Genomic DNA, 12,533 nt, shown 5'->3' on the forward strand with positions numbered 1-12,533 from the left:
ATACAGCAGTTGTACAACGAATAATGCGGGACGTGTACATAAAGCTATGCTTTTTACGACACTGGTGGTTCTGGCCATGGTCAGAGGCGATAAACCAGGTTGTCATTGGACAGCTCATGTGAAGGTAAAAGAATTTAGACCCACTCAACTTCAAAATGGATCCTGATAAGGAGATACAGATTTTCATTGTGTCTGTAAATTTGAAAAGAAACTATTTCGAGTTAAATGTCAACCCAAAATATTTCGACGTTCAGTGGTTTCGTGACTCATATTCCTCGGCTACGAATGGTTTGCGCTGGCTCAGACGAGTCGCAGCGATTTCTTTTTATTCACATTAGCAATTCAAAGTTGATGGTACGATTACCCGGGGTGCTGCTGGAAAAATTCCCGTCCTTGATATGCTGTAATGAATTTTCTAGCTGGAACCAAATGGACGGCATCAGCGGTATCAGCAATTTATTTTTAAGGCCTTTCAGATAGTTTCTTCAGAGGATTTTGCTGTACAACAACTCGTTGAAATCCTTTTTCGCTGCCTCATTTAGTTACCAGAATTTATTTAACAACAGTTTTCTTTTGTTTGTAAGAAAAGAGAAATGCGCAAACGTCTTGAATGGAGTCCCCTACTTAACATTTGGCAACATGGCAACCCATAAATAAACATCAGACGACGACATGGTTTTGTTTTTACCGATTTTGAATCGCATCAGTAAAATAACCACTGCAACATTTAATGCTATTAGAATAATAAAAATGAGTTCAAGAAAATCTCCCTACTTTACGTCTAAAGAAGAATTTAATACGGCCAAAGCTGCTTCCTCACCATCTAAAAGACAAACCCGTTCCAGTAAACAGCAAACAATCAAAATAAAGTTCGATGATACTTCTGCCGGGAGCGAATCGGCGAATGAAAAGGTTAAATCGAAGAAAGCCAAGAAAGTTGTTTCATCTGTCGAAGAAAATACTGCACAGAAACCTTTTTTGCCTGAGCATTGGGAAGCTGTTCTCAACAATATACAGATCATGCGAGCTGAAAAAGATGCCCCTGTTGATCAAATGGGTGCTGAGCAATGTGCAGATTCAGCAACTTCTCCAGAAGTATAACAATTTAGACTTTTTAAATTCTATTACCTATTCTAAAGACATTTCTAAATTGTTTACAGGTGAAACGGTTTCAAGTCCTTGTTTCACTTATGCTGTCAAGCCAAACCAAAGACCAGCTAACATTTGCTGCCATGGAGAAACTCAAAAAGCATGGTCTCACTGTAGAAAATATCATAAGCACAGATGAGGAAGTCATTGCAAATTTGATTCATCCTGTTGGATTTTGGAAAGTACTAGCTCTTAAATATTTGGAAAGTAACTGTCACTAACTATCAATGGGTCATATTTTTGTATAGAAAAAAGCATCTTACATTAAACGAACAGCAGTTATTTTGGCAGCACAGTACAACAACGACATTCCTCAAACAGTTGAAGAATTATGCAAACTTCCTGGAGTTGGACAAAAAATGGCTGTGCTCACTGTCAATATTGGCTGGAAAAAAACAATTGGCATTGGTATGCGTGTGTGTAGCATTATAGAGTCAACTGATTTTCTTTACTATAATTTCTTTAGGTGTCGATACTCATGTTCATAGGATAGCGAATCGTTTAGGATGGACACGCCGACCAACCAAGACTCCGGAAAATACTCAGAAGGAATTAGAAGATTGGTTACCTCGTCCGTTGTGGGATGAAGTCAACGTTTTGTTGGTTGGATTTGGGCAGCAACGATGCACTCCTATCAAACCTCAGTGCAGCACGTGCTTGAACAAAAATCTATGTCCATTTGGAAAATCTCTTGTCGATAGTTAAAAATCCACTCTCTTTCTTATTCATAAGCAAGAAGGTCGGAATTTACTTTTCCTATTAAGACGTTCGTGACCCATTTTTTTTTCATGGTTGAGTTGTTTGATCCGGTTAAGCAGGAATACTGAAATGATTGTTCAAACGTTTTAAGTGTCTGATTCTACGGTTGACGCCTACATATTTCTCTCTTCATCCAAACCAAGCCCTTTCACTGTTATTACCGAGAATAATTGGAACCGGTTGACATTTCGTTACCTTATCCTCTAATTGATCTAGATGAACTAAAAATAAAGCGTTCCGCCATTTATGGTACGACATTTTGCAATAATTACACACAGCCAGATCGATAGAATCGAAATTGTAGTATAAGTACAGAGTAATTCACTACATTCTAGAAAGCCCTTCAACTTTTCGCTCGTTAGTGAGTTTAAATTTCCCCCGTAAAGATCTTTTTATTTTTTTTTAGTTGTGAGTGTTTCCCCACCACCTAGCGAGCGGAATATAAGTTCTTTAAATGGAATTTAGAGGGGAAAATGGGGAAAAAAGAAATGTCGGAAACTCGAAATGAAACAGATTCTTTTTGATAATCCGTTCATAATTCTTGGACTCCAAAAAATACGAAATAACAAAAATAGAAGTTGCGGTATTTTTTCATTTATTTTGAAGGAATGGAATCACAGCAGTATATAAGAATTCGATACGAATCACGATTAGTAACATTCTGTCGCGCTCAAATAGAAACAATGCAAAGAAAAGTTATTTTTAGTCTTTAAGACATTAGTAAAATTAATTCAAAAAAATCTTAAGATCCTGTTTGAAAAAAAAAAAAATTTCAGCCATGTTATGCAGGCTTGTATGCTATCGCAAGTATAAATATGGGTAAGGAGTAGGGACGTCGAAACTTTCTCATTTCGGGAGTTCTTTTAGTATCGTGATGAATCTACTGTACCAGAAGAATTTTATTCAAAATGGTTTAATCGTAAAAAAAAAGATACATCTTAACGTCTCCATAAAAGAAGTCGGTTCGGGACTATTTTCTCTCCATGAATTCAAGAAGAATGAAAGATAAGAACCACTTGTGGTTTTACTGCCAACTTTTCGACTTATTGCTCAAATAACTTTATTGGAGTGATAATCCCGCATTGTGAATTGTCCTCTCATTCGCATGTTTAGATTGTCAAGGTAAAAAAGCGAGTTACACCAGTCGCTCAAAGCACGAAGTTCAAATTAAGAGCATTGTAAACTATTACTTTCACTTATGGGGTTGGGGCGGCAATTTTGATTTAAAAAATGACGCAAAAAAATAAAATTCTGGCGTAATAACGAAATAATGTTTAATCACGTTATCTGTACGATTCTTCCCATTATTTCAGGTGAAAAGGTGAAAATGTGAAATCGGAACATGCGATTGCGTCAGAAAAAGGTTGCTGTTTAAGTACAACCCACGGTTCTGGCAGTCCTAGCAGACAGAACATTACACGCAGTGAGACCATCAAACTGAGTCAACATGGCGGATGGAGAAAAGTTGTCCAAGAAGTAAGTATAATTTTCTAAATACCCTTGCAGTTATTGATTTCATAAAGGGGTAAATTTAAAAAGAAAGGCTAGTCAGAATTCACCCTAAAAAATTTCGAATTTGTCAGCACGTTATAAGCTTAAATTCTTTTAAACTACTGCAGTCGCAACAAGTCCAGATCACCATATGTTTGATTCGGTAACTTTATAGCTAGTCTCATTTTGCGTTATCTGCGTGCTCAGCAGTGAATAGATCAAAAAATGTTTGCGTTGAATTTTTTACGCGTGTCTTGCAAGTACACACGCCTTGCTTGTACACAGAAACTTAATGGTTGCCTAACCCAAAGCGAAAGGCAATTGTATGAGTCAAAGTGTTGTATGATAAAATGTCCAACTTTTCAACTCCGAAAGAAAAGGTGAACTGCCAAGGTTAGCAAATAAGAGTCTGTGTTACTTACTTTTCTTACTTTTTCTCTAGTGAGCAGAAGAGGCGACAAAAAGCCGAGGAAAAGGCCAAAGAAAAGGCCAAAAAGGCTGAAAGTGCAGCACCACAAGAAGAGGGAGCCAAGAAGAAAAGTGCAGTGAAAGAAGAAGAAATCAGCCCCAATGAATATTTCAAGCTTAGAAGTTTAGCTGTCCAGCAGTTGAAGACAACCAGCACACCACCCTACCCACACAAGTTCCATGTCGACACTTCTCTGCAAGAGTTCATTGACAAGTTTACTTACCTTGTTAAAGAACAATCTTTGCTCGACCAAAATCTGAGTGTCGCAGGTTTGTTATTATTGTTATCCAACATGCACAAACTCTCAACCAATTTTATCTAAACAATTTAGGTCGCGTCCATGCAATTCGAGAATCTGGGCCTAAACTTGTGTTCTATGTCCTTCAGAGTGAGGGAGTACATCTTCAAATCATGGCCAATTTGCAGTCTTACGAGTCCGCAGACTTATTCTACGACGACTTGGCTAAAATTAAGAGAGGAGATATTATCGGCGTGAAGGGTTATCCTACCCGAACTAAAACTGGGGAACTCTCGATCGTTCCACGCAAATTGGAGCTTCTCTCCCCGTGTCTTCACGCTATGCCCCATTTCTATGGCTTGAAGGATAAGGTAAATAGTCTAACGTTTGTTCCCGCACTCACGTACTGCCTTTCCGGTGCATCCGAGAAAATCGATGGAAACTTATCGATTGTCACGTTGTTTTCATCATAGGAAACCCGCTTCCGGCAACGCTACTTGGACCTTATTGTCAATTCGGACGTGAGAAAGAAGTTTTACGTTCGCTCTCAGATCATCTCTTACGTCCGCAGATTTCTCGACAACATGGGATTCCTCGAGGTCGAAACGCCCATGATGAACATGATTGCCGGAGGTGCTGCCGCTAAGCCCTTTGTCACGCACCACAACGATCTGAACATGCAGTTGTTCATGAGAATCGCTCCCGAATTGTATCTCAAGGTGAAACCCGTGATTGTCGAAACGACATACTGCGACACAGTCCTGTATAATTATGCCCCATCAAAATGTCCCTTTTTCAGATGCTTGTGGTTGGCGGCATCGATCGAGTCTACGAAATTGGACGACAGTTCCGTAACGAAGGCATCGATTTGACGCACAACCCGGAATTCACAACATGCGAGTTCTATATGGCATATGCCGATTACAACGACCTGATGGATGTCACGGAAGCCATGATTGCCGGTAAAAGAATATTCCGTTGGCTTTAGTTGTTTTTTGTTTTTTTGTTTTTTACAGTCTGTCATTAAAAACCGAATTGTCATTTTTAATATCCAAAGGTATGGTGAAGGAAATCCACGGCACCTACAAAATCCCATACCACCCAGATGGTCCAACTGGCCCTGCATTTGAAATTGATTTCACTCCGCCTTTCAGACGCCTTCGAATGTTCCCCGATTTAGAGAAGGCCACGGGAGCCAAATTGCCGCACCCGACTAAGTTAGACCTGCCGGAATCGAGGAAGCAATTAGACGATTTGTGTGTCAAGCACCAAGTCGATTGCAGTGCACCTAGAACCGCCTCCCGATTGCTGGACAAAGTACGAAATCATGGATGGGTTTTCGCTTACGAAACAAAATAATTGTAATTGTTTTCTTTTTAATTGATTACAGTTGGTTGGCCACTTTTTGGAGGAGCAGTGTGTCAATCCCACATTTATCTGCGATCACCCTCAAGTGATGTCGCCCTTAGCTAAAGGCCATCGCTCGGAGCCGGGACTGACGGAACGGTTCGAGCTCTTTGTGATGAAGAAAGAAGTTTGCAATTCCTACACCGAGTTGAATGATCCCTTCATCCAACGAGAGCGATTTGAGCAGCAAGCCCAAGTAAAAACAAAAATCTGAGGAAATTTTTATTCTTTATTTTTATAACTTTGTCCTTGATTTGACCGTTTCCTGTTTGTTTTATCTTTTCTCCCGTCTTTTTATCAGGACAAAGAAGCCGGCGATGACGAAGCCCAAATGATTGACGAAACGTTCTGTACTTCTCTCGAATACGGACTGCCGCCTACCGGTGGTTGGGGAATGGGAATTGATCGGATGGCTATGTTCCTAACGAACTCAAACAACATAAAGGTGCGTTTGAATAGTAGCCAACTCGGTGCAATCAGTCGTTTGACGTCGTGTCTTTATTTTTCGCCATTTACAGGAAGTCCTTCTCTTCCCCGCCATGAAGCCGGACGATCCCAACAAGCCCAAAGAGGAGGTTGCCGAAGCGCCAGCAGAGTGACCTCTTTTAGGTTTAGAAATGTGAACCCTGCCCATGTCCGGTTGAAGTTAAAAAAAAATACACACGGCCGCTGGTTCATAAAGGAAATCCCGACTTGTCTTGTTCTTTGTTTCCCTTTTCTTTTTTTTTTTTCTTTAATTCTTTTTAATTCCACGAGATGTCGGGGGGATGTCGCTGCCTTGGAGAAAGACACGCAACGAGTCGAGCGGACGGACGGAGAGTCGTAAAAGCGACTTAACTCTAATAGTGCTAGTAAGGTCGTGTAAAAGCCATACGTTCAATTACACCGTGCCTGTAAGAGGGGGGGTGATAAGAACACCGAAAACTTGTAATAATTTCCTGTTTTCCTAGAAGGCCTCTCTGCTCCTCTCTCCTCCAACCTGTAATTTAGAAATGCGGTGTGAGAGTGGAGACAAGGCACTCTCATCCTCTTGCGCATTTCCTCAACCTACGAGAGAGAGAGAAAGAAAGAAAAGCCTCGGTAATGTTTCGTGTTATTACGTGTCCGTCTGCGGCCGCAACAACCTCACAGCCGTCTAGTTTTTCATTTGCTTTCTGTGACAAAATGATGACGCCATTTTTTTGTTAAGTACTAACTCGGTAGTAGTAGTTGTGTATGTAAGGTCGGCTCTACCCAGGATAAACCGCTGAGCGAGAGAAGCCCGTCGGATGGGCCAGGTCACATCTAGATGTCCGCTTCTTAATTTCTTTCACTGTAGGCCGCGGCTGACGTCTTTATTGTCCGATTGTTGCCGGGCTCGAGAACAGGACCCCCTCCCGGTTCAAATGAGGGCCATTGAGTTAGAGGTATACCGTACAGTATGTATGGGGGACCCTATACAGTTGCGCATCAGTTGCTTTGGCTAGTAGAGAGGGGGGCTAGTATAAAACTGCTGTCAGTGTGTGGTTCCTTCCTTCCAAAAGTTCCTTGTGCTGGAAACATTCTCCTAGCTGCCTTTGAATAGTTTGACCGGATTTCATTGTGGTCCGCTCTAACCACGGCCCCCACTGGAAGAAAAGAGGATGATGATAGTTCTTCTTCTTCCTGGACACACAAAAGAGAGGGGGAGGGCTGGCGCTGATGGTGTAACATTAACCGTGAACGAAATAAAAAAAAAATTCTAGAAATATGTCTACTGGGCGCGTTATATGCTATTGTCCGAAACCCGAACTGCAGTTGGAAAATGTCTGGAATGCCAAGTTCAGCATTTTGTTCTCTTGTCTGTTTCGTCTGCATGTCTGCTGTGTGTTGTAATGATGGAAAAGTATTTTTGGGATTCGCCCCATCTGTCTGTCTCGAATATAGTCAGGGCAAGGCAAGCAACAGACGCTCTCATCTGCGTCCTACATCGCAGCGCAGACGCATTTTTATGATTCAAATTCAATGGAGACAATGAAGCCAAACGGTCGCGGCGGCGGTCGCCCCGACAGACGGTCGGTTGTTTCTCATATCGTGATGAGTTTAATTTTTCTATCTTCCCCTTTTTTCTCTCCGTTACTGATGAAAATAAAATGAATAAGAGGATTAATTTATAGCGTCGTCGGGCTGTTGTTGTTGCTGGTCGTCGGGGTCCATTAATCTCGATTCCCCATTTAATCCGCCATAGGACAGACATTTTTATCTGAAATGGGCGATCTATACACTGCAGCGCTTTAATATTTATGATACTTTTTTTGTATGTGTTTGTTACCTAGTCTATGCAGCTTTTCTGTGCTTGTGTGTGTGTGTGTGTGCGGGAGAGTCACGGGGCAGTCCCGAGAGGCGGTGTATTAACTCCCCTGTTGAGGTAATTAACATTCGGATGATGCATGGGGACGTGACGTGGAGCGGAGGAGCCACGGCGGCGGCACAAGCCCCGTGTATACAACTACTCTTCGGGATTATTATTACACTCTGTGTGTAGGTGAGCACAACTGAACGAACGGCGCAGTAAGAGAGCTACAGACACTGTCCGACAGAGCAGAAGAAGTTAAAAAGAAAAAATAATTATAATTTAAAAAAGGGAAAAAAAAAGAAAAGAAAAAAAGACGGCGGCTTATTCTCCTGAATAATAATAAAAACGCGCATAGTTTTCTACTGGCCGTCTCGTGATATGATGTTGCAGTTGCTCCTGTCTTGAATATAAATCTAACGACGACGACAATCTCCGGTCTGGGTAGCGAAAGATTCAGGTTTTTATTTTATTCGAAGGAGAGAGAGAGAGAAACGGGTGGGAATGTAATGATCCAGCAGTGGGGACGAAATGTAAATTCCAGGGTCGTAGACGACAAGGAATTCAATATTCGAAAAATGCGAATTCTTGATGAATCAAATCTGCATTTCTTTCCCGTTTTCTTCTTTAGACTCGATATTATTAAAAAAGTCTGAAAAAATGTTAAGAAAAGTCTTTTACTTTGGAGTGACAAAGCCAAAACAATAGGACGCACTATATAAAATATGAAAGATTTCCCGTCAACTGCGTTTTCTGCAGATGGAAAAGAAGAAAAAAGCCTCGGACATTTTTTTCTTCTTCCTTTGTTGAGTTCAGAGCGCCGTGGAATAGTATAATCATAATAATAACGGCGATGACGACAGCTTTTGGGGGCTTTTGGAGTGCGGCCAGTATAACCAGTACTACGAGATATGCCACAGAGGACGGAATATTATGTATACAGCGCGCACAAAAGATGTGGGGAGAGACACTGGATATATCCTAGCGCGCCGATGGAAAAGCGGAAGAAGGCGTTGTTCAAAATTACAGGTTATTGTGTAGTAGTAGTACTAGTACAACTGACAACACAAAAGAATATGGGAACAAAAAATAAAAGTATGGGACTGTCATTTTGGCTGCCGTCAATCACCAGTTATGAAATTTCCTCCCCCCCCCCCTTTTTTTTATATTGATTCGGTTTTGGAAATTTGCTGCTGCCCCTCCTATAGGAACATCAGAAAAATTTATGAATAACTGCCCCTATACTTTTTATTCATCCGCATTGAAAGATGTTGTTGTTGTTGTTGTTATAAGGTAGGTATATAATATAATCAAAAAAAGAAATTTTTTTTTCTCATCTCTTTCATCGACGTTATTATTAGATATTACATTATGCAGTGTTGTTGTTGCCGGGCTGGCGGTTGGGGGGTTCGTGTTCACACGTTTCGCTCTCGGGGGGTTCATGAGCGATGACAGAGCACGGCACAAAACCACCGCCGCTGCCGCGTATTATATACATCAGTATAACGTTAGTAATGAATGAATATCTTCCACCATCATCAGAAATCTTCTACATCATCTTCCCGCCCTTCATATACACCTCTGATGATGGCAGACGACTCGGGGGCAAAATATAGCGCACACACACACAAGAAAAGAAAAGAATAAAAAAAAGATAAATGAGGACGAAATCAGTTGAATAATTCAAATGTGATTATTACCTGGGCTATTACTTATTTAAAAAATGAAAAAGAAAAAACGGGGAGTCGGGATCGTGTTATAGCCGGAAGCAATAACGTAATGCACTGCCGAATAAAAGACCAAAGGGGGCCAGTTATATCTTTTCTTTCTTTCTACCATCCGAGCGCAGTCGTTTGGAAATTCAAAAGGAAAGAAAAAGGAAAAAATCGACGATGGAGGTCTCTAATCAAGCCCGACACCCACACGGCGCGCGGATCTGTTCGGAGAAATAAAGAGATGAGTACATGCGCTGTACATGACTGGATGCATCAGCAGCAGCAGCTCCAAAAGGTGTGTAGACGCGGTGGGGTTGCCTGCTGTGCGGTTTAGAAAAGAAAGAAGAAGAATCGTGTGGCTCATCGAAAAATAGAGAACGGAATAATAATAAGTATGTACGAGAGAGAGGATCAGCAGGTAAAGATATATCCGCGCGTACATCCACAAGTCGAAAAACACCAACCAAAAAAAAAGAACCTGATGTGCCAGCGGCTGAAAACATTCCAATCCTAATTAACCGATAGAAAAGAAAAAGGAAAATTTTCTTTTTTAAAAAAAGGAAAAAGAAATGTGTGTGTGTGTATTAAAAGCGCCGTTCTAGTCTTCACACCCTCCGCCTCTCACGCTGAGCGGTTCTCTATAATAAGTAGGGGGTTTCGTTGCACTTGCATGTAGAAGACCCTATACACAGTCCCTACAGCAATATGGAGAGTATCTACCTTTTCTTTCTCTTTTTACCTGCGATGTTTCTTCTATTCCCCTCTCAACTCTCCCATCTATAACCTTTCCTTTTTTTCTTTCGACATCGGCTGCGCTTTTTTTCTTTCCTTTCCGGGGCTATGTGTATGTATGTATGGATGATTATATACATATTTCTACCTATATACTACTACTACCTTTTCATTTCTTATTACCTTCTTCTCAATTTTTTTTTTCGCCGCGCTCAAATTCGTGACGGCTCGACGAATAGTCCGAGAAAAACAACACAAAAAAGTCGAACGTTTCTATTTTTTATTCTTCTTCTTTCACACCGCGATTCGTCACAGTCTCGATAGATTTTTTTGAATGTGTTTCAATTGATTCGGCGAGAACAATAAGAGCGCAGTCGGGTATATTTTTTATTTTTTTGGGAAACATATAAAATTCGTTATTTTTTGAGGGGGAGAGATAGAATGATGGTTCGAATATTTTCTTCAACACAACGACTCGATGTGTTTTTCTTCTCTTCGTCGGATGAATTTCCGAAAGGCCGCGCTACTACCACCATACAAAGGTATGTGATGGAAAGGGACACGCCCCACCTCATCCCGTGTCGGATGAGACCCTTGCAGCGCCGAGTGTGTGTATAACTTCATAATTACAGAGAACTTGCCTTCCCACTGGTGCTAACATTACATTAGCTTTTTAAGAGATAGAGACTAGCTAGAGACTAGAGAGAGAGGGATTGAGGTACACAGACGGGTCGGCCCACTTTTCCATCAGGATTTGAAAAGAAAAGAAAAGAAAAAAAAAGATAATCGCCGGCTATGGAAAAGAGAAAAATTTTCTTGAAAGGTTTTAAAATCTTTTCATTTTAAATTTTTATTCAAAAAGAGAAAAAAAAAAGTTTAGTCATTTCTTTACGGTCATCGGAGATTTTCAAAAAGCTCTTTGTCGACTCGATTGGCTTTTCTCGCAACTTCTCAACCGTTTCGCCGGGAGTTCAATCACGCCGAATATTCACCGATACATTTTTCTATTTTTCTTTTTGAAATCTTTGGCGATAGATTTAGTTGTTGCGGTGAAACACTTTCCGCTCTCCTTCACCTTCAAAGAAAAAGAGAAAAGGGGAAACAACAAAAATATAAAATAAAATAACGGAGCGCGGCGTTGATAGTTGACCGAAGTTATAAACTATATCGCCGCCGCCGCCAGTGTGACTCACCCCGTGATACCTGCAACGCGCGTATATAATATAAACCTGCAATGATGATGACTTTTTTTTTCTTTTTTTTTATTGTACGGCAGAGTCCAGATGATATAAAACCCCGCCGTAATAATAATAAATTCGCCGCGGATGTTGAGCGCCGTAAAAAAAAAAGAAAAAAGAAAAAAAAGTTTCGAGGAAAAGAAAAAAAAAAGAATAAAGACAACACAAACCGAAAAAGGGACAGCCAAAAAATGGAGATGTTATATGAGGGGGGACTACTACTATACACCGCGCCATATGTAAAAAATAAAATAAAATAAAATAAAAATTCTCTTTGGTAATCCCTCGCCAAAGCTGACACCTTCATTCGAAAAACGCGCATCTATAGCGATATACTCCCTATAGACATATCAAAAAAGGAATCCGTCTCCGACAAAAATATCACACATGTAAGAAGAAGAAGAAGTGGCCGGGCGCCCCTAGCGCGTTCACACCGAGCCACTAGACGACGACGACGGTGAAAAATGGTCAATATCATCATACCATGTGCCACTATAGTGCCATGTCATATGCATATAGTGGTTCAAAGTCGGTGTCTAAATGTGTAATATAAAGGTTGGCAAGATAAAGGAGGACCATCCGGGCTATTACGCAACACGTATAATAACCGGCAGCAGATGCGCGCGCGGTTCCATGCAATATAATAGCGTCGGATATGTGTCAAGTCACTCCCGCCAGTGACAATCGCATTTCTTCATTTTCAAATTTCTAACTTTTTTCTTTTTTTTCTTTTATTTAAATAGAAATGTCAATTTAGTCATTCAACTATACACGTCAAAAAAAGAAAAAAAAAGAAGAAATTTGAAATTGATTCAATGAAAAATTCATTGAAAAATGTCTGTGGTGTAATCCGTTTCCGAATCTCGTCTTCACTCAACAGCAAACAACAACAAGATGTTTGTTGTTTGTTGTTTGATGATGAGTCCACGTGTGCCTTGCGCTGCGTGCCGCCATGTTCGACCCAGCGTGAGCGGGCGGCGGCCAACACACAAACACAGAGAAAGAACTTGAACTGTTGTGTGTA

General features: G+C 40.8%; 2 protein-coding genes across 3 annotated transcripts; both read left to right on the forward strand.

Moving 5' to 3' along the window:
- The first annotated feature begins 647 nt into the window (after window positions 1-647).
- On the forward strand, window positions 648-2,155 carry LOC124192440 (endonuclease III-like protein 1). Its single transcript, XM_046585716.1, has 4 exons — window positions 648-1,095; window positions 1,161-1,331; window positions 1,398-1,557; window positions 1,616-2,155. The coding sequence occupies exons 1-4, from the start codon at window positions 673-675 to the stop codon at window positions 1,852-1,854; spliced, it is 993 nt and encodes a 330-aa protein (XP_046441672.1). The 5' UTR covers window positions 648-672; the 3' UTR covers window positions 1,855-2,155.
- Window positions 2,156-3,233: 1,078 nt separating this feature from the next.
- Window positions 3,234-6,199, forward strand: LOC124192441 (lysine--tRNA ligase-like). Of its 2 annotated transcripts, none has more exons than XM_046585719.1 (9): window positions 3,234-3,384; window positions 3,842-4,137; window positions 4,200-4,477; window positions 4,580-4,825; window positions 4,906-5,068; window positions 5,164-5,423; window positions 5,497-5,709; window positions 5,815-5,958; window positions 6,032-6,199. In XM_046585719.1, exons 1-9 carry the CDS (start codon window positions 3,356-3,358, stop codon window positions 6,110-6,112), a joined length of 1,710 nt encoding a protein of 569 aa, XP_046441675.1. In that variant the 5' UTR covers window positions 3,234-3,355; the 3' UTR covers window positions 6,113-6,199. The 2 variants fall into 2 exon arrangements, with proteins under 2 accessions (XP_046441675.1, XP_046441674.1); XM_046585718.1 differs by having other exon boundaries at window positions 3,318-3,779.
- Window positions 6,200-12,533: the final 6,334 nt, after the last annotated feature.

The sequence above is a fragment of the Daphnia pulex genome, chromosome 4 (assembly GCF_021134715.1).
Source record: "Daphnia pulex isolate KAP4 chromosome 4, ASM2113471v1".
In the NCBI taxonomy this organism is placed as follows: domain Eukaryota; kingdom Metazoa; phylum Arthropoda; class Branchiopoda; order Diplostraca; family Daphniidae; genus Daphnia; species Daphnia pulex.